This window comes from Myotis lucifugus, unplaced genomic scaffold (genome assembly GCF_000147115.1).
Source record: "Myotis lucifugus unplaced genomic scaffold, Myoluc2.0 scaffold_18, whole genome shotgun sequence".
Taxonomy (NCBI): Eukaryota; Metazoa; Chordata; class Mammalia; order Chiroptera; family Vespertilionidae; genus Myotis; species Myotis lucifugus.
In genome coordinates this window covers 10,715,952-10,741,925 of record NW_005871066.1, presented here as the reverse complement: position 1 = coordinate 10,741,925, position 25,974 = coordinate 10,715,952, and the positions used below count along the sequence as shown (strand labels likewise).

General features: G+C 39.0%; 1 protein-coding gene across 1 annotated transcript in view; it reads left to right on the top strand.

The window, feature by feature from the left end:
- Nucleotides 1-535: 535 nt before the first annotated feature.
- The window catches only part of LHFPL3 (LHFPL tetraspan subfamily member 3), a 455,301-nt gene continuing 429,862 nt past the window's right edge, over nucleotides 536-25,974 (top strand). Inside the window, exon 1 of the mRNA XM_014452825.2 lies at nucleotides 536-974. Coding sequence (XP_014308311.1) covers nucleotides 536-974 — 439 coding nt within the window. The remainder of the gene's footprint in view (nucleotides 975-25,974) is intronic.

Here is a 25,974-nt window from a genome sequence, read left to right as displayed (position 1 = left end):
CCCGTCCCCCTCCCTGCGGATTCCCCCTTTGCCGGCTCTCCAGTCCCCGCCCCGCCACCCTGAGGGGGCATTCTCCAGGGTCCACCGAGAGTTCTCCCACGCCCCCGGGGCCCCCGGAGGCACCGGGCGGGCGCGGAACCGCGAACCCGGGAGCGCGGGGGAGGGGCGGAAGGCGCGAAAGCGGGGTGGGGGTTGCGGGCGCTCGCGCTCCACACTTGCCCCGCGCGGGGTTTTCTCGCCTTCAGCTGCAGCAGCTGCAGCCGCGGAGGGAAGAGGGGCGGCGGGCGGCGAGAAGGGCTGGCGCCCCGGCCAGGAGGGAGGAAGGGGGGGCCGCGGGGCTGTGCCAGGGGAGCCGGAGGGGTGCTCGGCGCTCCCCCGCCCTCCTTCCGGGAGCGAGGATGCGGACTCTGAAACTGGCGCTGCTGGGCTGAGGCGGAGGCACGGGAGTTGCAGCGCGCGGCTCGGTGAGTGTGTCTCCTGCGCGCGGAGAGGCGGGGGAGGCGGAGGACCGGCGCCGGAGGAGGCGGAGGGGAGAATGCCCGGAGCCGCCGCCGCCGCCGCCGCCGCCGCGATGCTCCCGGCTCAGGAGGCTGCGAAGCTGTACCACACCAACTATGTGCGGAACTCGCGGGCCATCGGCGTGCTGTGGGCCATCTTCACCATCTGCTTTGCCATCGTCAACGTGGTGTGCTTCATCCAGCCCTACTGGATCGGCGACGGCGTGGACACCCCGCAAGCCGGTTATTTCGGGCTCTTCCACTACTGCATCGGCAACGGCTTCTCCCGGGAGCTGACCTGCAGGGGCAGCTTCACGGACTTCTCCACGCTGCCCTCCGGCGCCTTCAAAGCCGCTTCCTTCTTCATCGGCCTCTCCATGATGCTCATCATCGCCTGCATCATCTGCTTTACCCTCTTCTTTTTCTGCAACACGGCGACCGTGTACAAGATCTGTGCCTGGATGCAGCTCACCTCCGGTGAGTGCGCGCTCACCTCCGTGGAGGCGGGGGACCCCCCGGGCGCCGGAGCTGGAGGGGCGGGAGTGGGAGGGACCCGGGCTGTGCTCGCCGCTGGGGGCTGAGCAACTTAATCCGCTCAGGTGTGGGGATAGGGGGTAGCTGGAACCTCGGGAGGCCGGAAACCCCGGGGTTCCCGAGACCCGGCGCGAGCGACTTGTCTTGGGGCTTTTGAGAACCTCCCAAGAGCGGGGACGCCGCCCCTAAGGACCGCCGGAGGCAGGGCGTGCGCAGGGCCGAGTCCACTCCGAACTGAGGGTGGAACTGAGGGTGGGGAGAAGCGGAGTTAAGGGCGCGCACCGAAGCCCCAAGGAGGGGCTGGCACGGCGGGGCGGAAAGCCGATTTGGAGAGGTTGTCGTGGAAGGAGTCAGCCTGCTCTGCCCCTCTCCGGGACGGTTTCTGTCGTTGGTCCATGTGTGTGGAATGGTGGTGGCTGGAGAGGAATTGTTTCTCTCTGGTCCAGGCAGTTACAAAAATGCTATCATGCATCTGGAGATGAATAAATCCGAGTTGTTTGGGGTTTGACCCTTTTAAGAAAAAGGTAGCTTAGAGCTGTTCCTTGGCAATTCCCCGAGGTCAAGTCTTGGGTGTGCGTCCTTGTCAGAGCACAGGTGCTTCCATTCCATCTCTCCACGGAGAGAGGTCTTGAGAGAATCAAGGTCTCATTTTTGGGGAGTGGCTTTAGGAAGGTGGGCAGAGAGGAAAACCTGTCTCATTAGCATCACTGGTCACTCTTTGCCTGTTGGTGATAGATGGTTGTTAGCTGGAGAAGATGAAAGTATTTCTTTTTTCCTTCTGAGCATCAAAGTTACTTTTCACCCAGAAAGGATGGGGTGCATTTCCTGGTGGCTTCGGAGAGTCGTGACACAAAACTGACTCCTTTCTCTACCTGCCATGGAGCTGATGCCCTCTCTGCCAGCCACCTGGGTGCCCTGCCTTCCACAGGCAGACTCCATTCTCAGACACCTGACACCCTCTTTTTCTAGCATTGTCGCGGTCCTTTTGGTTTTATGGATGGTCTAGCGTGGAGGGACCAAGGCTATCTCAGGCAGCCAATTTTTTCTCACGTGTATTTTGTTTTATTTGATGGCGTTCACACTTCAAAGATGTTACCTTCAAGATTTTGCAGTTATTTCTATGCTCTGGAAGGTTTTCTGGGGAGTAGGGATTTGACCCCTGAGTTTACCAGAGTGTCCTAGGATGATAAAGCCTTTAAAGGTGCTGGACAGGAGAGATAAGGTTCATGATCTTATATTGGCAGTTTGATATAAGAGAAGCTTGTGGGAGACTAAACGAGTATGGAAGTACTCGCTTTGTATTAAGTTTGTATGAGCTGCTTGCGATTTGCCATGAACTGTGAATGTGCCCCATGTGAAAGGCAAGAGAAGAGCGCCAGTAGAGGCCCCCACACACATAGCATTATCCTCCTGAAATGTAAGAGTTCTCTGCTTTGCCTTCTGTCCTTCCATTCCAAACTTCTTGAAGCACCCCCTGCACCCCCCACTGTTTTCATATATAATGTAAACTTTTATGGCCATTTCACAGGCAGACTACGGTTGAGATTTGGAATAAATTAGTGTATTATAGTTGTTCTTGACACTTAATTCTTGTTTGACTTTGAAGACAACAGGACATTGAGGATGCAGGTGTTTTAGAAAAAGAGGTGACCCTGTGCAACTCATTTTAATTTTTCTAAGTTAAATGACCTATTTAGACTGGTGATGCAAATTAGATTGATTTTCAAAGGTCTGACTGTAATTTGCAAGTGATTTCTCAACAACATATTTCTAAATATTTTATTTTAATAAGATTTTTGTACTCTAAACCAAAGGGGTTTTCTAAACATTTCTTTTAAGAAGAAAGCAAGCTATCTTTGGAAAAGAATTACCAGCTTTGAAGTTAATACAAACTGCAACTATTACAATAGTTTTTCCTTCCTCTTCCTGGAATAGAGTACACAAAAGTAATTTGTTCTGCGGTAGTGAAGCATAATGTCTTTTTTCCAGAAATTTTACATAAATATACTACCTTGTTTCCTATATGTCAATGCAAAATGTGATGGTAGCCTTTGCACTAAAGATGATACAAGGACATTTACTTCATTTTTGGAATGGTACAGATCCTTAAGTTCTAGACATACTTTTAAAATCCTTTATTTGCAATTTATTTGATATTTTATTTCTAGATAAACCACAGAAAGACATAACTTTATTAATGAAGTATATTAATTAAAAAGAATGGAGAATGACAATGGGGCAGTTAAGAATCAGTCAATTATATCCACATATTTTTCTGAGGAATGGCTTACAGAAGATATTTATGAAGAATGTCATATTTAATGTGGCTTTGTTTTTTTAATATATTAGATAATGTATCTTATTTTATTATTATTTTTATTGATTTCAGAGAGGAAGGGAGAAGGAGAGAGAGATTGAAACATCAATGATGAGAGAGAATCATTGATGGGTTGCCTCCGCACACCTCCTACTGGGGATCGAGCCTGCAACCCGGGCATGTGCCCTTGACCGGAATCGAACCCAGGACCCTTCAGTCCGCAGGCCGACACTCTATCCATTGAGCCAAACCTATAGGGCTAATGTAGTTTTGTTTTTAAATCTCGTGACACTAACAAGAAATTTAACATAATATATTATAAGTTACTTTCAAAGTTTAGTTTCTAGCGTTTAGACTATTCCTTTTTAATGTTAAGGAGACTTTTCATACTTTTAACTGTCCCAAGGCTAACTCAAGTGTAATGTGCTAGCTATGAAAGAGACTTAATGTACCATTTGCTCTTTAGAGACTGTTTAACCCTCATTGAAAGTCAAGTGATTAACTTGTATATTTAGTCATGTAGGCATTTTAATATAGTAACATCATTAATTAAAGTCAGGCAGAATATAAAATCCCATATGAAATGATACACGAAGGTGATGAGGCAGGAGATTTTCTTGAGGCAATACAACATCAAGAATTATTCTTTTTCTGATTCTGAACAAGAAACTAGAAAAAGTACTTAGTTTATTGGACCTGACAATGCTATTGCTCTTCTATATAATTAACGGTGCTATTATGAACACCTGCCCTCTTCCTCTTGCTCTCCCCGCTAACTCATTATTAACCTCAGTGGAGTGAAACTTCAGATCTAGGAGCTAAAGTCGCACTACTGTTGGATATGGTCCTATACTTAGGGGCCATGCCTGATAAAAAGACTGACGACATAAAAATATTACATGTGCTTTCAGGAACAATCCAGACGGAGGAGTAGGTGTCCTCCAGGTTTCCCTGTTTCTCCTTTCTGGGCATTGGGCAGATGTACTCTTCTTTGACGTGTCAGGGAGCCCGCCAAGCCTGCTCACATGGGTGGCCCTGTGCGTGTGGATGCCTGTGCTCTGAAAAGGGAACAAGGTTGGGATTTACTCAAGTTGCAAACTCAGCATTCAGGACCAACGCCAGTTCTTAGCAATGGCTGATGCTGAGCAGTATGAGGAAGCAAGATCTTGCCTCAAAGAGCTGCTAATCCATCCTAAATTCAGTTACATAATGACCATTTTTTGGGGGGTGCGGAAGGTTCCCCTGCCAGAGTACTTTGAACACTTCCCCAGATGCAGAGCAAAGAATGTATACCACCACTGAGGGCAGTTTTCATTTCCTAACAACACATTATACTTTTAAGAATATTTTATTTACTAAGTCAAACTTATAGGGAAATTATTTGAAAATGAGAATTTAGAAACTGGTGGGGTTTTTGTTTGTTTGTTTACTTTTATGTCATGTGACAGGAATATGACAAAGAGTAGAGGGAAAATACATTAATGTGAATGTCAAAACATGATTTAAAAAATATTTTTACTAATTTCAGAGAGGAAGGGAGAGGGAGAGAGAGACAGAAACATCAATGATGAGAGAGAATCATTGATTGGCTGCCTCCTGCACGCCCCCTACTGGGGATCAAGCCCACACCCTGTGGTGTGTGCCATGACAGGGAATTGAACTGTGACCTCTTGGTTCAAAGGCTGATGCTCAACCCCTGAGCCACACTGACCAGGCAAAACAAATGATTTTTATAACAGTGAGATTTTGAGTGACTATGTGTGAAAAATGACAGGATCCATATAACTCATAATATATACTATCAGTTGATTTTTTTTCGTTAGTGCAAGGCTGCACATTTAACAGCTTTTATCCACTGTAAAGTGTTAACAAGATACGTATATACTTCTATAAATCATAAATACATACACACATACTTACATACCTAACCAGAATGTGGTATCAGATGCTTAACATGAAACGATTATTCAGTGATTGTTGCTTATGTATGGTATGAGGCTCTGACCCAGTAAAGAAAATCCAGATGGCCAGGTCAGTATATTACATTTTATGTGCACACCTTAGAAATCTTTCAAAGTGAACAAAATTTAAAAAAAAATAAAGAAAAAGAAACAGCAGAGCATACAGCTATAGTTGCAGTATGTGGCTCAATGCACTTTTATGTGTGGTGTAATGAGATAAACTGAGCAAAGAGGAGTAGAAAGAACTTCAGATCACTGGGAATCGAACCAGCGACCTCTTGGTGCATGGGATGACACTACCAACTGAGCCACACTGGCTGGGCACTAGGAGAATTTTAAAGTGTAATTTGCATAATAGATTTGAACTTTGGGGGTCACTACCAGCTTTAATTAATATGATTTTTCTTTATAATGAGTAAACTGGAATTTTTATTGGGATACGAGGAAAGACCAAGGAACTGACCTTTATTCTTAACAATAACAAGAAAATAATAACAATGGAAAACAAGAGGCTGGTGCATTTAGCAAATAATAGATAAAATATTTGATGACTTAGACATAAAGCTGTTATGAAAAGTCACTGAGGCATTTGAAAAAAAGAAATAAACAAAAAACAATCTTTTCCAGAATGCTAAATGTTCACATAATTAACATCATGCAGCTCTCAAATTATAGCCACGATTCTATGACACTCCTACTACACAGGATCATTCTATCATTCATAGTTAAATTGTCCTAACTATAATCTTGAGCACATTTCTCATCTCTTTTCCTAAAGTAGAACAGAAAAATGAGTGGCTTGCAAAAAGAAGATAATTTTTTGATCAGTCTAGACATGAATCTTATTGAACTTCTCTTGGACAGGATGAAAGAAGAAAGCAAACCTTTCTGAAATAGAGTTGCTGGCATGAAACTGTTGAATTGGTCTCACAAACCTGGATTCTGACATCTTCTCCAGCCTAATAAAACCAGGTCTCCGGCAGGGTAGGGACTGTATATATGTGTTTCTTAGGAGAAGGGATTGCAAATGACAGGCTGAGTGAAGTTCGTCTAATTGCATGAAGTCTTGAGATTATGGCTTATCAATGAAAGAGCCAGTGGAAGAATAGTGAAAGGTAGTAAAATGAATGATAAATAATAGTTGATCAGAAAAGATTTCATGCATAACTTAATCAATCAAGAGTATTCTCCATATTTTTTTTCCCTATTAGAAAAGAATGGCAAACCGGAGTTTGAAGGGAACTCACCTTTAGCTTTAGTACCGAATGCGTCATAGGCCCATTTACTTAAGTGTCTAGAGGAGGGGTGGGCAAACTTTTTGACTCGAGGGCCACAATGGGTTCTTAAACTGGACCAGAGGGCCGGAACAAAAGCATGGATGGAGTGTTTGTGTGAACTAATATTCCCCATATTTTTTTCCCTATTAGAAAAGAATGGCAAACCGGAGTTTGAAGGGAACTCACCTTTAGCTTTAGTACCGAATGCGTCATAGGCCCATTTACTTAAGTGTCTACTAGAGACTATTGGTGCACATAGTCTATGAGGGAAGTGCTCTGTACAGCCCCCCCTTTTTTGTTGTTTTAATGAAGATTAAGAGGGAGACATAAAATCAAAATCGGAAATGTCTATTATCATTGTCAGAAGGCTCAGTATTTGAAAACCAGCTGTGAAGAATGACAGGGATTAGAAGAGTGACACCAAAAATAAATGAAGGAAGGTGGAAAAGCCTGTGGAATTTGATAACATCAAAAGCCTGTTGAATTTGATATAATCAATGCTTAAAAATGCATTATACAGGACAAGCAGAAAGCTGGAATGCATATTACAGTGCAAAGCTGTGTGCAAATCTCAATTACCAAGAAAGAAAAATTATGGCTCCACCCCTCTCCCCCATACTGGGAGTTATAATGGATTCTAAGATCAAGGTATTCAAGGGAGAGATGATTGAACTTCTTGTATGGTAGATGGGAATGGAGGATTAAAATAAGCAAACCTAAGAAAGAAAGGTCATTGTAAAATTCGATAAAAAGCATTCTATAGTTTCTCTTTGAAAATCTAGTTACAGATTGTGAAGCTAAATTGATTTATAGAGTGCCTTTAGTGGGAAAAGGGAACTGACAATGAGCGCCTAGGGTAAATATATTTACAGAACATTTTAAGAACATGTATAGTATAAGCTAGATTAATTGAATTTATCTAAGATTGAGAAAATAACCAGCAATATTGTGGATCTATGGAATACCAAATATTAGTTAACTGAATATTCACATTTTAACTGGACAAGGTGTAGTACTGACTAGTTGGTATTTTTTTGAAAATCTTTATAGGAAAAGGAATGCTGTACTGCAGTGTTTTACAAATATAGTTGGTGACACTTTGATGGGTCCTGATATCAATTCAGTATGTAAGTGATCAGCATTAAACTTGGATTAAACAAAATAGAACATATGAATATAGATAATAAGGGTTTTATGAAACCTTTATTTCCTAAAAATATTTACGTGTGTGTGTGCGCGCACTGGATTGCGATGTATAATGTAGTACTTACTGTGGGCTGCAGTCAAAATATTTGAAAGACACTAGTCCAGAAAAATGAAGACATAGTATGAATTTGGAAAAATAATTTTCTCTTTTCTGGAAAATTGTGAAAGTTTTGTACCATTTTATAGGTAATTTTATATTAGAGGGTAGAGTAGGTAAAATATATGTAGCCAAAACAATTTGAGACATTTTGCTTTGCTTTTCTCACCTCCATTAATGACTTTTATTGCTAGTAAACCCCAATTAGATTATGTATTTATTGAAAAGAAGAATTGTTTTTCCAGATGTGATTTTATTGGGCATTCATGCTATAGAAAATGGCATGGTCCATCTCTGAGCAACAGTCTAGCCAAGCAAACATTTAAACAAGTGCCAAATTGATATCGACTCATACACTTTTATAAGTTGGATGGATGTTAAAACTTACTTATGAATAATAATGGTAAATACTAACCATTGAGCAACCACTATTTGCAAAAGCTTTAGTCTATTATGTTTAACCTTTACAACAATCCTACAGGTTTAGTATTATAATGCCCATTTTTGCAGATGAAGAAATTGAAGCTTAAAAATTGTACTCAGACTCCTGCCTTGGAGTCTGAAAGAAATTAAGTCTTGCCAAAATTACATCTTGGAAAAATTGAGACTAACACACATCCGATTCCCAGCACAGCACTATTTCTACCACTTTCTTTTGTCTCCCAACTTAATGTACAATTATTTAGTATAAGTCTTCAATATGCACGTTCACCATTCTGCATCAACGTGATACAGAAGGAAGGGACTGCTATTTACAGGGAAAATAATTGCCTACATGTTTACCAGATTTCCCTCTTCCAACATGCTCAGGGGTGACAAGGTACTCCTCATCCCATCCTTTTCAGCTCCTGAACCTAGAGCCTGTGTGGTTCTTTGCCCACACTGTCCCCTTGGTTATATCTCTGATCTCATTGCTTTCAATCTGTGACTGGGAATCCTACAGGACAAGGGCACATGTCAGCATTCATGGCTCTGTATCATCCGTTGTGTCCTGAACCAAATGCAGAAATGCTCTTAATAGACTTGCTTATTGATGGTGGTGGTCAAAGTGGTGATCGTGGATGGGATCACCAAGTCACACAGAGGGTAATGATACCTGGCAGCTTCTAGAGGCATCAGAGTTGGGAAGTGGTTGTAAGATTTGTGTCTTGACTTGGCCACTTATTGGTTGGATGACTTTGGGTAAGTTATCTAACTGCTCTTGACTTTCCATGTTATTTTTCTAAGTCTTATGTAATTGTATTCAAGATACATACAAAGAGATTACAAGTCATGGATATTAAAGATATATCATCTGTTAACCAAGTGTTTCTGAGCATTTACCAACAAAGTAAACGTTGGAAAAATAAAAAATAGAGTAAAATTAAAGCAGAAGGCAAATATAGTATAATCCTAGACAAACACATAGATATCCAGAGTTAGAGTTCTTCAATATAATGACCTTAAATAAAATACCTATCTTCTGTGTTCTAGGATTATTGAATTAATCCATGTAAAACACCTAAAAGTGGAGCTAGCACTCAATAAATGTTAGCTATGATTACTGTTCTTATTACTGCTGCTACCATTCAAGAGAACAGGGCTGGAGGAGTGATTAGTATTCAGAAAACTTAGTAGACAGAAAGATCAAACTCACAATATACAAGTTAAAGGACAGTTTTGTTTTACTACTTGTATATGCCAGACCTACCTTGTTCTGAGGATCAAGAAAGATAATGGCTATGGAATCATTTTAGAAATCACACAGTGTTGTATAAATGCCATTGTGATTTCTATAATGGACATTGTACATTACTAACAAACACCATATTCAGTTAAGGGTTTAATTTTGTATTAACAGGGTCTAGCTCTTCCATTTTATTTGTCTAGACTAGAGTAATGATTCAAAGTAATAAGAATGTATTTTGGAGATAATTTTAAACTGCTTAATAATTTCAACAGAACAAACTTGGGGGGTGGGTGGGAGAAAGCCATGTTTTAAAGGCATTGTGAGCCAATCTTTTGATTATGTTAAGACCTAAGTACTTAGGCATTCTTAAGTTCCCCCAAGTGATGTGGAAATGCCTAAATTATTTTTTCTTCACAGTTATCAAAAGCAAAATGGAATATTCTCAATATGTAATAACATCATATAACAACAGAAACAAATCCAAAGCAGCATTTTTTCCTGACTGTTTTAAATGTAGCTGTAATGTTTTGAAAATGGTTTCTCAATATTACATCTGCGAATCTTTATTTTTCTCCCAAAGCAAAGAAAGCAGTGATTTAAGATTCTCCTATTTATGCTCAAATGACGATTATATTGCTGTATGCCAATTTCTGTAGCTTTTCTAAAGAAGCTTAAAAAAACAAACCCCACCATTGCTTGTTATTAAAATTTTCATTTCAAGTTTAAAAACATCAGCTTATTATAAAATGAGAGTATCAGTTATTACTACATCTATGACTGTGACCTAAACCACTGGATTGAAAACTGAACAAATGAACATTCCCTGCTTCACATATTACCAATATCCCTTTGATGGTGAATATCCAGTGTTGATGTTGACAAGAGAACTTATGAACTAAGTATCTTGAGAGGTGCAGGTGCAGAGATGCTGGTGAGCACAGCGAGACGGTCTCCCCCGTGCGTCCTGTAGGTCATTGTGAACAGCTCTGCTCTTTTAGACCTTTCGGTCTCCTGGAAAGGGCTCTCCAGCAAGATGAGCGAGGATGGGGAAATGGGCAGATCCACCCCAAATCTTAGTTCACTTTGCTGAAGACCCCTCCATTCACTGCAGGATGGGCTCTAGAGGGAGCTCCAGCCCTGTCATCTTGTGCTTCTCAGAACATCGCCTTTTATAGGGTCAGGTCCAGAGCCATTTTCACCCTGACAGTACTTGTAACATTTTAGAGGAAGGAGCGTAGAGGATAAAATATGAAGCTTGAAAAAGAATGAGAAAAGGGATTCATCCAGAACGCATGTAGTAGGAGGAAAGCTCCCTTTACCTACAAGGGAAAAGCCAACTCCTCCTGTAACGCATTGCCTTGATGTAAATTCTTTTAATTAGTCTATATTACTTACCTAACCTAGGAAACTTTTGTGAGTTGAGTGGCCTGCATTTTTAGAGGACTCATTGGCATGGTCTTCCGTTGGAACATTTTGACTTGTTTCTTAGCCTGGAGATGGACCCTTTTGTATAACTTGGACATCACTGGAGAATTAAAAAGAAGTTGAGGAATTCAGAACTACAGGATTCTAAGCAGCCATTTGATCTTGGTGGCCATGAACTATGCATTATAATTGCATCTCTGCAGCAGCCCAAGCATGTTTGCAAATGAAAAAAAAGTAGAGCTTGAAATTCCATTTCTCGGGAAACTTTAAGGACTTTTCAGAATTTAAAAATAATATTTACAATAACTCAGAATATGGACCCCAGCCACAGGCAAATAATGTGTCATAGGATCAGAATAAAAAATTGTATCTCATCTCATTACTAGCTCCTACCTATCTTATTTGAGTCTCCATTTCCTTAAAAAAACACACCCAACAATAACAACAAAAAGAAGGAGTGAGTGACTGCTTTCTTCCTAGCTATTGCAATTGGGCATAGTTGTACACTGTCACATAGCTTTTTGTCACTAGAACCCACTTGAAAAACACACAAATTCTGTTCTTTTTTTTCCTTTCAAAACATGGGACCTCAGCTCAGTCTAGTTTCTATTTTATTTTTTTGGGACCCTGAAGTGCAGAAAGTTCATTAGAGAAAAACTTCCAAAAAGCACACTTTCCGGCTTAACATCAAGCCTTTATTTCCATCTCACACTCAAAAACATTATTTTTACCCCTCACAAAATGTCCCCCTCATGAGCCCCAGTGCCTGACTCTGGCCCCAGTGTCTACTGAAGTGTCTGTGCCTGAACAGGCCAGAAAACCAAAACGTGTACTGGTCCTGCAGTTCAATACAGCACCCTAGCATTGCTGTGGGACTCTTAGAAGACGAGGACTGGTTTAATGTGCATAGAACAAAGGAGAAAAGTTCTGCAGTCAATATGAGTTCATTCATTTGACAAGGGCTGTTCTCTTCCTTTGTGCACTGTTGAAGAATTGATTTCTTTTTTTACACAAAAGCTCTAGAAAACCAGCCTAATGACCGAGAGTGGTCCCTAAAACTAAAGTTTTAATGGTGTTAGATTTATTCAAGTAATAGAATGAGTCTCATATATGATTTTTCCTTCTCCAAGTTTCATGATGACATGAGAATTTATTCTCAAATGTGTAAAGTATTATCTGTTTAGTGTAGAAATATGACTTATATGAAGGCAAGCTTGAACTTGTACAATGAAAGTGGTGATTTAAATTTCTATTGTAGTTATAATGTTACTTAGCCTAGCTATCATTCTGACTTTGTTTAATATTTGCAAAATGAATTATTTCAGTTCATCTCCAAACATGTTATGAATAACATATTTTACATTTTATGAATAATATATTTTACATTTGTGTGTATGTGCCTGTGTGTGTATAGTGTAAAGAAGAATAATAAAATGACCATTTGTATGTCTGCCACCCACTTTCCTGATTATATCCACTCAGATGTAGCCACTTTACTGAGTTTTGTATCATTATTCTACATCCTTATAATATTAATGCACATATACATGTATTGTGTATATATATATATATATATAATATGTACAGTAGTATACACATTCCTGAGTAACACATTCTTTACTTTTGGTCTTTCTGTTTTAAAGGAAATGCTTTTAATATTTCACCATTTAGTATGACATATGGAGTAGATTTTTTTCAAATACTATTTATTAGGTCAAGGAAGTTCTCTTATATTCCTACATTGATAGGGAGTTTTTAGATTGTGAATATATGTTGAATTTTATTGAATGCATTTTCTGTATCTCTTGTGATGATCGAATGACTTTTCTGAATTAATATATATTGATAATATGAATTATAATGCTAGATTTTCTAATGTTGAAATAATCATGCATTTCAAAAACAACACTACTTTGATGTACACTGTGAGTCTCAGACTCTAATATTTTATTTAATATTTTAAAAAGTATTTTCAAGAGTAAGGCTGGTATTTTTATTTTTCCTTTGTCATACTGTCTGTATCTGGTTTAGGTATCAGGATTATATAAGACTCATAAAAGTAGTTGAGAAGTCTCTTTTTGAGTTTTTGAAAGCATTTATGTGCTATTGAAATAATCTGATCCTTTTGTGTTTTATAGAATTATTTTATAAAACTGGGTCTCATATTTCTTTGTAGGAAGATTTGAAACTACTGATTACAGCTGTTTGATGGTTATAGAGTCATTCAGATTTTTAATTTCAACTTTAGTCAATTTGTAAAGTTATATTTTTCTAAGAATTTTTCCATTTCATCTACATTTTAAAATTTATTGGCATATAACTGTCCATACTCTTATAAGCATATAAGTTGTTTGTAGATGTTGTCTTTGTTTTCTTTATATCAATTTGCTAAAAGTTTGTCAGATTTATTAGCCAATTTTATCTTCATTGTTCATCTCCATTACCTTCTGTTTCATAGCATTAATTTTTGCTTTTTATTTTTATTTCCTTTTTTCTATTTGCTTTAGGTTTATTCTCTTATTCTTTTCTAATGTCTTAATTCTTTTCTACTCATTAATTATTAGCTGCCACAAACTTATGGAAATCTGCTTATATAGAGTGAGACTTTTGAAGATATCATTAAAAATTTTGATTAGGAATTGCATGTAACCATCTCAAGCATAACCTAAAAGGAAAGAAACTAGATGTTCATGAAAGAAAGTTCAAGTTACTTGTTAAAATATTTACAAATATTATGGTGGCATCGTTTATACAAATATATAATCTTGAATGTATATCCAACATATTTGATATTTAATATTCTACTTTTCTGATATGAAGTAAATATAATAAATGTTTTTGCAAAGTTTACATATAGATGCTCCCAAATACTCTCCCATTTATTCTAGTAATTGCTATTGTAATAATATAATTTTTAAATGTGTATCATGAAAAAGATGAGTAGAAACTCTAAACACTACCATTCAGTTGGTGCCACCAAGGTCAGTGTCAGCTTTACTGTTCAGCTGTTACTTTGGATTCTTGCTTTGTCTTTTTTCTTACCTCTAAGGATTTCTCTTACAATGAGCTCAACCATGTGTATTAAAAAATGTTCTGGATATTTATGCAGAATTTTGAGGTATTCTCTTTGAGAGGGTTTATTTGTTTGTGTGTTGTTGTTTTTGTCATCTGATCTGCCATATTGCCTAAAATGTAAATCCATGGATGGTATTCAGTTGACTTTGTTTAGTTCTGTGGCCACATAAACTCTAAACTTCAGAGTGCCAAGTCACCAATTTATGTCATTGCTAAAAGAGGGACAGGATCAGAAAAATGTGGATTGATGTATGCAAACTAATTATAATTTCTGAACCTACTATTCAAAACTCATGAATCTCCCACAGTGAGTTAGTGTCATATTTTTCTAAGCTGGACTATATATTAGGAGCAAAGGGATGAAGGACTCCACTTTCAATGGCATATGCATATAAGGTAATTAATTTCTTTTAGTTTTAATATAAAAATACCAAGCAAAATCACAGAAATACTGTAATTTGGGTTCTCAGTCTTTCTCAATTCTTTCAATCATTAATTTATCATTACTTATTGTGTGCATATGATGTGTATTAGAGAAGATCGGGAGACTGAAATACTTTCTAATATTTAGGATCACTTCGTGATTGGTCTTCTTAGGTTTGGAAAGAATTTTGTATCACTAATAAGAAAAGTGTGGAGGCAGCTATACCACAATAGATAAGTGCATAAGCTCTGAAACATCCGGGTTTGTGTGGTGGTTGCTTCATTTACAAGGTCATTGTGTGACCTAGAGACAGTTTTTTAGCCTATCTGTGCCTTAGGTTCCTCATCTGAATAAATATAGTACCTATGCCATGTTGGAACATAGAAAACACTCATAAAAATTTGGTATTAGCATCAAATCATCATCGTTGGCATCATCATCATCATTATCACTGTAGAAAGGCAGTCCCAGAAAGAACAACAACAAAGTAAAGGACCTAGTAGGTTACTGTTCTATATAAACCCCCTATGACCTCATTATTTTATTTCTCTTTTAATCTAGAAAAGAAATCATGTACATTTTGGAGCTGTCATTTCATTGCTACTCAATTATTGTTGGGCGAAGCTCTTCCCATTCTAGGTTTGTGTGGGGATTGGTAATAGAGAAGAGAGGAAGTTGTGGAACTTCCTGGAGTGGGTGCCCTTTGGGCCTTCTTTTTGGGTTAGAGATGGGATCTGTAGAATGATATCAATAGGGCTCACACAGGAAGTGTAGTCCGCAATTGCAGCTCCTTTTGATCTTCTTACTGGAAGCTTCTTGAGGGCAGGGATCATGGCTGTTTTCACCACCATGTACATCTCGTGCCTAGGATGCCTGTTGTAAATTTGCCTTATCTCCCAATGCACTAACTGATGCCACAACTCAAAGCTCTATTCTAGGAACTGGTATAAAGACAAAGTCTCTGCTCTTTTTAGAGATGGGGTCAACATAGGTGATTTCCCCACAGAGTCAGTGCAACTGAATATCTTATTATTTCTGTGTGATTTAAACTCTACCGAAGAAAACAGGTTTTATTTTTATGGTTTAATAATTTTGACCTTAACACAAAAAATAAAAATGTTAGAGAACCAAGTAGACACGAACATATTTGAGTGTAAACTTGTTTTCAAATAGATTATCCTCCAAAAGAAATTCTTTTAGTTCTCAGCCTTTAAAGTAACAACCATACAGTCAGAGTAGAACAAGGTGGGAAGATCTAGAGGACAAAGGAAAAGACAAAAAGACAGAGAGCAGTATAATTCAAGGAGCTAAGCAGATGGGACTGGCATGTGACAGAGCAGCAGTAATCTCGCGCAGTTTCCACTGTCCCTGCTCCATTTACGTACATTTATATAAAGGTTGCAAGAGGAGAACTGATCAGGTACCATCTAATCAGGGAGCCACAAAACCTTTTTGTTCCTCCTCCTTCCCTGCCTCCTTCTACTTCTTTGCAAATTTGACTTGACATTCAAATTCTCTGGGAAGGAGAAAAAGCATGGAGTTTATAAATGAAAAAAAAAAACAACACACCTATATAGGTAGGGAAAGAACATTTTATTTGGAGGCTAACAAAAAGACAATACAAAAAAATTTAATTCAAGCCTCCTTCAAAATACAATAACATCAATTTGCTGATTCCAAGGGCAGTAATAAAGTGGTGTCACAAGATATATTTCTTAATCATTTTTCTTATAAAAATTGTTTTATCTTTTTCACTGTTGTGAGGTGTTTTTTTTTAATTAGTCTTTATTGTAGAAAGTATTATAGATGTTTCCTTCCCCCCGCCATTTACCCTGTTCACTCCGTCACTGTGGTGAGCTTTTAAAAATCATAAATTAAACCCTCAGATATAAGAAAAATATGTAGAATCTCGAGTGCAGTTGTAAAGTAGATATTGAAAGCTGGGTAACAGTGTTGGGAAATGAATTATTCTCTATGGTAAACTCCAGACATAAATGGAGTCATTTCATGATATTGTTCAGTTACATTGTTCACAAGGTTTCTTTAGGAAGATGCTCCTTGTCTTTGATTTTGAAATGACTTTTTGATGTTTGGCTGCTATGGCAACTGCTATTTTATTAGAGTTACATTGATAATCAACTAAAATTGTCAACTTGTTGGCTTGCTACTTTAGAATACCTTTATATTTACTCTATTTTCTGATTTACCACATATTTGATATAATCTTACATTTTGGAAATGCCTATGTTGCCTTATGTTTATTTACATATTAGATTAATATTGTTGTTATAGCTAAGGATTCAGTGTTATTGCAAAGCCAGCTCCGTTTGCCCACAATAGTAGCATTTACTGAGAGTTCACTATGGACCAGGTACTGTTCTAGTGTGCTACATATGACCTCATGCAATCCTCATAAAATCTATGGGGTGCTATTTATTTTTCTTGTTGTTAGTGTTACCATTTCACTGATGAGGGAATGGAGGCACAGATTAAGAAATGTTGCCAGGGATATACATCTAGAATTGTGCTGTCCAATCTACAGTAAACTCTGGTCACATGCGACTATTTAAATAAGTTAAATGGTATTATTTAAATAAGTTAAATGGCATTAAAAATTTAGTTGTTCAGTCACACTAGCCACACTTCAAGTGCTCAATAGGTCCGTGTGGCTGGTGGCTTCTTGAGGGCAGGGATCATGGCTGTTTTCACACTGGACAGTGCAGAACAGAGCATCTCTATCATTGTGGAAAGTTCTATTGGACAATGCTGTTGAGGAAGCAATATAGCCAAACTTGAACTGAGGTGGTGTGTTTCCAGGATCCATACTCATAACTACTACATGGAACAACTGTCTTATTCCCCCTCCTCCATTACCTCTAAAGGGACTAGCATTGAGAGTCTATGAGTTGAGACTTAAGACTAAAGACTAAAGCCTGAATGGGATATTCATTCATTCATTCCACAAATCTTTACTGAGCACCTGCAGAGTGTTAGGTACTGTTCTAGGTGCTGTTGATACAGCACGGAACCAAACACAGATTCTCTGACCTCACAGTACTTACAAACACAGATAATTAAATACATAATATGTCAGGTGATGATAAGTTCTGTGGAGAGAGCACAGCAGGGTAAGGATGATAGGGAGTGCTGATGAAAGTCTCTCCAATAGGACAGCATTTAAGAAGAGACCTGGGAGAGAGAGAGGACACACGGAGAAGTGAGAGGAGAAGCCAGGCAGTGGGGACAGCAGTGCAGAGGCCTGAGGCAGAGGTCTGTGAGGTCAGCTCACACGTTCAGTGCCACACAAAATGGCAGGTGTCCACAGAAATTCCTTCTCTTTCCGATTGTCGTGTCTCATTCATGTGGCCTTTCTTGACCATGGCGGAATATCCCTTTCTTTTCCAGTTCCTATATATCTTCGTTTGTGTCATTAAAGCTGATTGCATTTTCTCATGCAAATATTACTAATTTTGTCATTTTCAGACTTTAGAACATAAAGAAATCTTAGCACCCTTCCATGATTGTCTTAAAGGGATTTACAGGATCATATTTATTTGAAAATTCTTTCTGCTTTTCATGGCCTTCTTTCCCCAATAAACAGAGACTAGCTTACCAGTTCAGAAGTTACTATATGTAAAGCCATGCTGATAAAATTATTTTTAGAAGAAAATTAAGATGAAAAGAAACTAAATCATGGTCTAAAATTTTACTTCTAGACTCAAGAAATAGTCTTATGAATTTAATTGTTAATTGTTAATAGTTTGACTAAACATAGACAACGAATCCCGTTTTTGAGTAAATTAAAATTTTTATTTATTTAGTGTTTTATTTTATTATTTGGGGTCTTTTGTGGTTCCTTGTACACCCTTCCACTTCCCCCAATTACCACACTGTTGTCTTTCTCTCTTTTTTAAAAAATATATTTTATTGATTTTTTACAAAGAGGAAGGGAGAGGGATAGAGAGTTAGAAACATCGATCAGCTGCCTCCTGCACACCCACTACTGGGGATGTGCCCACAACCAAGGTACATGCCCTTGACCAGAATCGAACCTGGGCCTCTTCAGTCCACAGGCTGACGCTCTATCCACTGAGCCAAACCGGTTAGGGCTTTTTTCTTTTTTGCTTAATCCCTCCACCAATACTTCTCCTTCCCCCAAGCCATCTGCCTGCACTCTACCTATGAGTCTGTCTCTATTTTGCTTATTAGTTCAGTTTGCTCATTAAATTCTACTTATGAGTGAAATCATATGGTATCTATCTTTTTCTGCCTGGCTTATTTCACTTAGCATAATGCTTTCCAGATCCACCCATGTTGTTGCAAAAGGTAAAAATTTTCTTTTTATGCCTGAGTAATATTCTACTGTGAAAATATACCATGACTGTTTTATCCACTCATCTACTGATGGACACTTGGGCTGCTTCCAAATCTTGGCTGTTAAAAATAATGCTACAAGGAGCATAGGAATGCATATATTCTTTTGAATTAGAGTTTTGGGTTTCTTCAGATAAATTCCCACAAGTGAAATTGCTGGATCATCAGGCAGTTCCATTTGTAATTTTTGAGGTAACTCCATACTACTTCCCACAGTGACCAATCTGTATGTCCACCAACAGTGCACAAGAGTTCCCTTTTCTCCAACAGTTGTTTGTTGATTTATTGATGATAGCCATTCTCATAGGTATGATATCTGATTGTGGTTTTAATTTGCATTTCTCTGATGATTAGTGACATTGAGCCTCTTTTCATATATCTATTGACCATCTGTCTGTCCTCTTTGGAGAAGTGTCTATTCAGGATCTTTACCCATTTTTAAATTGGATTGTTTGTTTTTTTGGGTGTTAAGTTTTATAAGTTCTTTATAAATTGTGTACATTAACCCCTTATCAGATGTATTAGCGAATATGTTCTCCCATTCATTGAGTTGTTTTTTCATTTTGTTGATGGTTTTCTTTGCTGTGCAAACACTTTTTAGTTTGATGTAGTCCCATTTGTATATTTTTTCTTTTGTTTCCCTTGCCCAAGGAGATAGATCAGAAAAAAATATTGCTATGAGAAATGTTTGACATTTACCTGCCTATATTTTCTTCTAGGATTTCTATTTCTAGTCTAACATTTCAGTCTTTAACCCATTTTGAGTTTATTCTTATGTGTGGTGTAAGAAGGTGGTCTATTTTCATTTTTTTTGCATGTGTCTGTCTAATTTTCCCAACACCATTTATTGAAGAGACTGTTTTTACTCCATTGTATGCTTTTGCCTCCTTTGTCAAATATTAATCGACCATAAAGGCATGGGTTGATTTCTGGGCTCTCAGTTTTATTCCATTAATCTATATGCCTGGTCTTGTGGCAGTACCGGGCTGTTTTCATTATAGTGGCTTTGTAGTATAGTTTGCTATTAGGTAGCATGATTCCTCCAACTTTGTTCTTCTTTCTCAAGATCTCTGTTGCTATTTGGGGTCTTTTGTGGTTCCATATAAATTTTTGGAATATTTATTCTAGATATGTGAAATTTAAAAATTTAAAGATAGCAACTACATTGACTCCCCATAAGGATACATTCACCCTCTTGTTTGCCATTAACATTAGGAAAGATTTGACTCATAAGGCAATACCTACAAATTTCCATGCATCCTCCCTTCATGACTGTGGCACTGTTCCTCCCTAGGTCTCCACATCCTGTAAGTCTATGCTTTCCTTTTCTCCGTTAAAAATCTAGTACAACTAGATCACTACTCCCTTTTGCTTGTACTGTGAAGACAAATGAATTACTAGATGTAATTATTACTTTTATGTTTATATTCTAATCATTTTACATGTGAAATACTTTACAGGTCAAGTTCTTAGTGTAGTACCAAGTCCATGATAAGAATTGCATAAATGTGACCTGTTATCATTATTGTTCCCAGCACTCTAATCCCTTTCCCTGCTGAATTTAAGCAGGTCTTGCCTCAAAGCATCCTACCCTTCCTTGTAGCCCATATGTCTCCCAGACAGTTGAGACACAGTGCATGTCTCCTTTGGTGAGCACAACTCCCCCACCTAATCCTCCTAATTTTCCCTTAAAATTGGAGTTCCTATACCCTGAACACCCTTTACAATCTTATACTAGGCACTGTTGAGATTTTGCCTAGTATTCACCAGAGCATTTTGTAATCTAAAAGGAGGTAGGACCTTAAGGCAGAGCATATTAAGCCTGATTTCCAGGGGGGCAGCTTTCTCTCCTTTCCCTCAGTGTAGGGTGAATCATGTGGGCCCCCCTCCAAGTCTTCAGCCAAGAGTCTGGGTCCAGTAGGTGTAGGTGGGATCCAGATAGAACCAGCCGCTTGCTCCTGGCTAATCTTCCAGTAACAGTAGGGCTCCCCCTCCCCATTTAAAAACAGTGTAGAAAAGCCTGGAGCGGTAGGCTGAGAGGGTGACTCTCCTCTGTGCTGGGAGGTGCCAGCTTTCCGTGGGGAGCCTGTGAGGGCTATGCAGAAAGGCTGTTTTCCCTCCACAGCTCTGGATGCCTCAGATGCTCTGAATGGATTGAAATGGACTGATTTCTGTTTACAATGTATTTATGAGAATGCATTAAAAGCTCTGACATGTTCAGGAAACCAGGCATTTTGTTCATTTTATACCTATCTCTATACCTATCTCTATATATCTATAATGTGTATATCGATAACACTGTAGTCCATTCTGTGAGGAAGTGTAAGATATTTGGCAGTAACCAGTGTTGGAGGAATTCCAATATTAAAACTCCCTGAGCTTATAGGTGACTATACTGACGAGGAGTGAAATAAGGTGTGCCATGTTGCATATTAGATGAGACTAAATGAGGAAGGTAATGTGTGGGGGATCACACTTTTTTATAGAACTTCTTAATATTCTGTCATTGAATTAGTCCTTTTTATTTATGTTTCCTCAGGCCTTAGTTTGGGTCCGTGTTCCTAATAGATACAGTGGTAAATTATTCATTTGTATGCAAATAAACAGCAGATGCTGGATGGAAGAAGTATTTGCAGAGGGAGAGAAATTCCTATAAGATAAAGGATAATCCTAAATAGCTACCTGAAATTTGCAGCATGGTGCCTTATTTTCTTCATTGGTATCCAATTAGTCTGGTGTTAAATAAGCTATGAGCACCCATGCCGAATAGAGCAGGAAGGATGTGCTTCAAAGGGTGAACCTGCATAAAATTCAGTTGATAATGGTTGTTTCCATTGAAGGAACCCTGGGATTTACAGTGCTGTGCCGGGAACTCTATACGCAGCACCTTTATTTCCTTAATGCTCCTTCAAGGAAGATTTTGTTATTTGTGGATGATGTAACTAAAACGCAAAGAGGTTATGTGACTTGTCCAGAGCCCCCATTAGGTGGAAAAGCAAGGCTTGCTTCTGTGTCTCTCCTTTTATTTATTTTCTCTAGTTAGTCCCTTTTTTCCTCATTTCCACTCCCATTGTCTTCCTCACCCATTGACAAACCATTATAACAAGTCTGATGTGTATACTTTTGTTTGTATGTATGAATTCTTATAAAAATATCTTTCTTATTTGTGTTCCTGTATTTTTAATTTCAGTAAATGGTATTCTGCTATAGATTTACTTCTCTTTTACTTATCTGTTTATTTATTTTAAACATTTTTTTTCATGCAGCACTAGGTTTTGAAGACCCATTCATGTGGCTGTATGTACTTCTGGTCCATTGTTACAGTACTCCGAATAGTACCCACCACATTCATCTGGTGACAGGCACCCACATTGCTTTTAGATCCCCACCATGCTGAATAGCCCTGCAGTGAACATCTTGTTCACCTCTCTTGGTGAACCTATGTAGGACTGTTTGGGAATTGCTGAGCCACAGGGCACACATATGCTAACTTTGCATTGGGTGAGCTTGCTGTTTAGGCTGGCAGCTCCTGTCCACATGTCTGCCAGCTGTGCAGGAGCACCCCTGTATCCTCCGCATCCCACTGAGAAAACTTCTAGTTTTCTCATTTTTCTAATTTTCTAATTTTGGTCAGTCTATATGTGTAAAGTATGTGTACGTATGTTTTAGTTTGCATTTCTCTAAATTTTTAATGTTTAAAAATGATCTTTTCATATGCTTGTTAGTTGAACTTTTTCTACTGCTATTCTGTGTTTAAGTTCAGAGGTTGAAGGTCATGGTCAGAGTGTTCCCATTTCTCTAGACCAGCACTGTCCATTTGAAATATAATGCAAGCCACATATGCAACTTCAAATTTTCTAGTAGCCGGATTAAAAAGGTAAAAAGAGGTGAAATTAATTTTAACAATGCACTTATTAATTTGATAAATATAAATTATTACCACTTCTATATGTAATTGATAAAGCAATTATTAATAAGATGTTTTATATACATATTTTTTCCATACCAAGTTTTGAAAATCCCATACGTATTTAACAATGAAAATACATCTCAATTCGGGTTCTAAATTTTCAGTGATTGAAGTGAAATGTCACTTTATACAAGTAAAGTTTTGTTTAACAGAAAAATACATTGTTTATAAAATTTTAGATATGCCTGGTTATTAGAAAGTCCTTCTTGTATTGAACTAAAATCTTCTACTCTTTAATTTCTAGTCATTAATCAGGCCTTTTTCCTCCTCTTAATGGCAAGTAATAGTTATTGACTAGGGCATCTGTGTCAATGACTATCTGAAACTACCATTGAAGAGGGGGCATCTTTAAAGCTCTGTAAGTACTAAATCTCAGGTAGCCACCTTCAGTGGATGAGAAACAAGCAGGATACTATGTATTCAAGCCTTTTCTTCCTTCCTGTATCAGTCAGGGTTCAACTGGAAAAACAAAACCAATAGGAGATATATATTAAGAGATTTATTCCAAGAAATCGCCTTACACAATTGTGGGGACTGGCTGGGCAAGTCTGAAATCTGTGGGGGCAGGCTGTCAGGAAGGGCAAGCTGGAACTCTTGGGCATGAGCTGAAGCTGCTGATCGTAGGTGAAATTTCATCTTCTTGATTGTCAGGGAAGCCTCAGTTTTGCTCTTAACGTCATCCTTCTAATTGTGGGCTTTAATTACATCTACAGAGTGCCCGTATGGCAACATCTAGACTAATGTTTGACTGAATAGTGGGCCCATAGCCTAGCCAAGTGGCATGTAAAATATACCATCACACCTCTCATAGACCAGACCTGACATTAGGGTGAGGGCAGGTTATATTAATAATGGGATCAGGTAACTTACAGCAATGGCAGAGGGGACTCAATCAGAGATACGAGCTGTTGCGTGTTATATGGCTCTATTTCCACATATGTGGAATAGACAGATCCACAGAAACAAAAAGCAGATTTGCGGTTGCCAAGGGCTGGGGGCAGTGGGAAATGGGGAGTGACTGCTTACTGAGTAGAGGTTTCTGTTTGGGGATAATGTATATATTCTGGGACTGGATAGTAGTAATGGCTGCACAACATTGCGAATGTACTACTGCCACTGAATTGTACACTTTAAAATGGCAAATTTTATGTTATGTATATTTTTTCTAATAAAAAAAATAATCAAATGTAACTGTCATTAAACAGCGCTCTGCAAAGCTGACTGCTATGGGCTCAAGATTGGAACCCACCTCTCATTATGAGTCAGTAGGGTGTCATTTAAGAGGCCAGTTTAGTGTGTTTACCTTTGGGGATTCAGGTCCTTGACAAGTGACAGCCTCAGGCCTTATACGCTTGAGATAGACATTGTTCAAACCTATTGTTCTGAATCCCCAGCTTATAATGGGAGGGCACAGGCAGGCTTTGCTTAGACAGTTTGGAAGTATATTGAGTAGTAAAGCTAATACAGGATTGGTGGCTTTCACAGAGCCCTCGATGGAGATCTTCAAATGCGGGGAGCTTTTGTTTCCCGTGTGCCTGCTGGGAAGACGGTCATGAATCTCTGGCCTGTCAGAAAGAAACCCGAGATTTAGCTTGGCTGCTGTGCTTGGGTTCCTGGGAATATTTTATTGCCATGGCTCTTTTCTCCATAAATGCTGCTCAGACTTGCTCTTTATTGGGAACTGTGATATGTGGGGCCTTTCCTCTGTGTATAGCATGAGCTCGCGCTCGGCTGACGGTGGATGTCAGCGTAATGATCTTTTTACAGCAGTGACAGTTTAGAGAAATGTTTTTCAAATTTGTGGCTACTGACAGACATAGATGAATTCCCAACTAGAGTTATGGATCACCAAGAAAATGGGCTCTGACAGTGCCCTGGAGCCGGGGAGTGGAACGGACCTTCCCTGGGAGTGGCTACGCGGGGCAGACGTTCAGAGCCGATGTGCGGAGCTGCACAGGGAGGGCCAGCGCGCAGTGTCCTGTTTACGTCCATGCTTCTTCCTTCTCACCTGGAAACAGCACGTGACAGAGAATTCTCCTTGGACATCATTTCAGCAACATTAAGTATTTGAAGTCACTAAGGAAGGACCTATTTTTTGGCGTAAGTGGGACTTCAGATAACTGAAAGCATCTTTGGGAGGTCCTATGTTGAACTTCATTTATGGCACTTTTACAAATTAAGGATAAAATTTAAAAATGACTATTAACCACTATGTGTGCTGATTTCATATATAGATGATTTTAGCCTTTAAAAACATATTTTAGACAAAATTAATTTCTTGAGGTGTGAATGTTCCCATCCTTAATGACTCAGTAAATATATATTTAAAAGGCTAAGTATAATTTGATGTGGTTCTTTCCACGAAATTGAATCATTCAACTTATACATCTAAGGGATCCTTTGACTTATTCGGGTTCCCGAGTCCTGCACATGGGAACATAAGAGTAGCTTTATGTTTATGGAAGAATAGTCCTGCCCAAATGTGTCTTCCAATGGCCTCACACAATGTTCAAAGGGCCACTGTTAGGACCCATGTTTCAGGTTCGCCGGTCCCTAGAGGACACCTATTGAAAGGCAATTATTTATGAGTGTGGGGTGATATGTTAGATGTCTAAGATGTGCTGGCCACTCTCTACATGTGATTTCTTTAAAAAATACATTTCTTTATTGATTTCAGAGAGGAAAAGAGAGAGAGAGAGAGAGAGAAAGAGAGAGAGAGAGAGAGAGAGAGAGAAACATCAGTGATGCGAGAGAATCATCGATCTGCTGCCTACTTCATGCCCCCTACTGGGGATTGAGCCCGCAACCTGGGCATGTGCCCTTGGCCGGATTCGAACCTGGGACCCTTCCGTCTGCAGGCTGACGCTCTATCCACTGAGCAAAACCAGCCAGGGCATGATTTCATTTTTTTTAAACAATTTTGTGAGGTATGTGTTATATCATAAAACTAACCTTCAGAAAGGTGACTAACTTGCCCAAGGTCACACAGAGAGTAAGTGACAGGGTTGACTTCAAACCCAGGACATCTGATCCTCAAACCTTGTCATTTTCCATTGCTCCTTGCAAACAAGGGATTTTAGGGTTTTTAGCCGCAGAGCTAATGTCTGAGTCTGTTTGAGCTGCCATAACAAAATGCCGCAGACTGGGT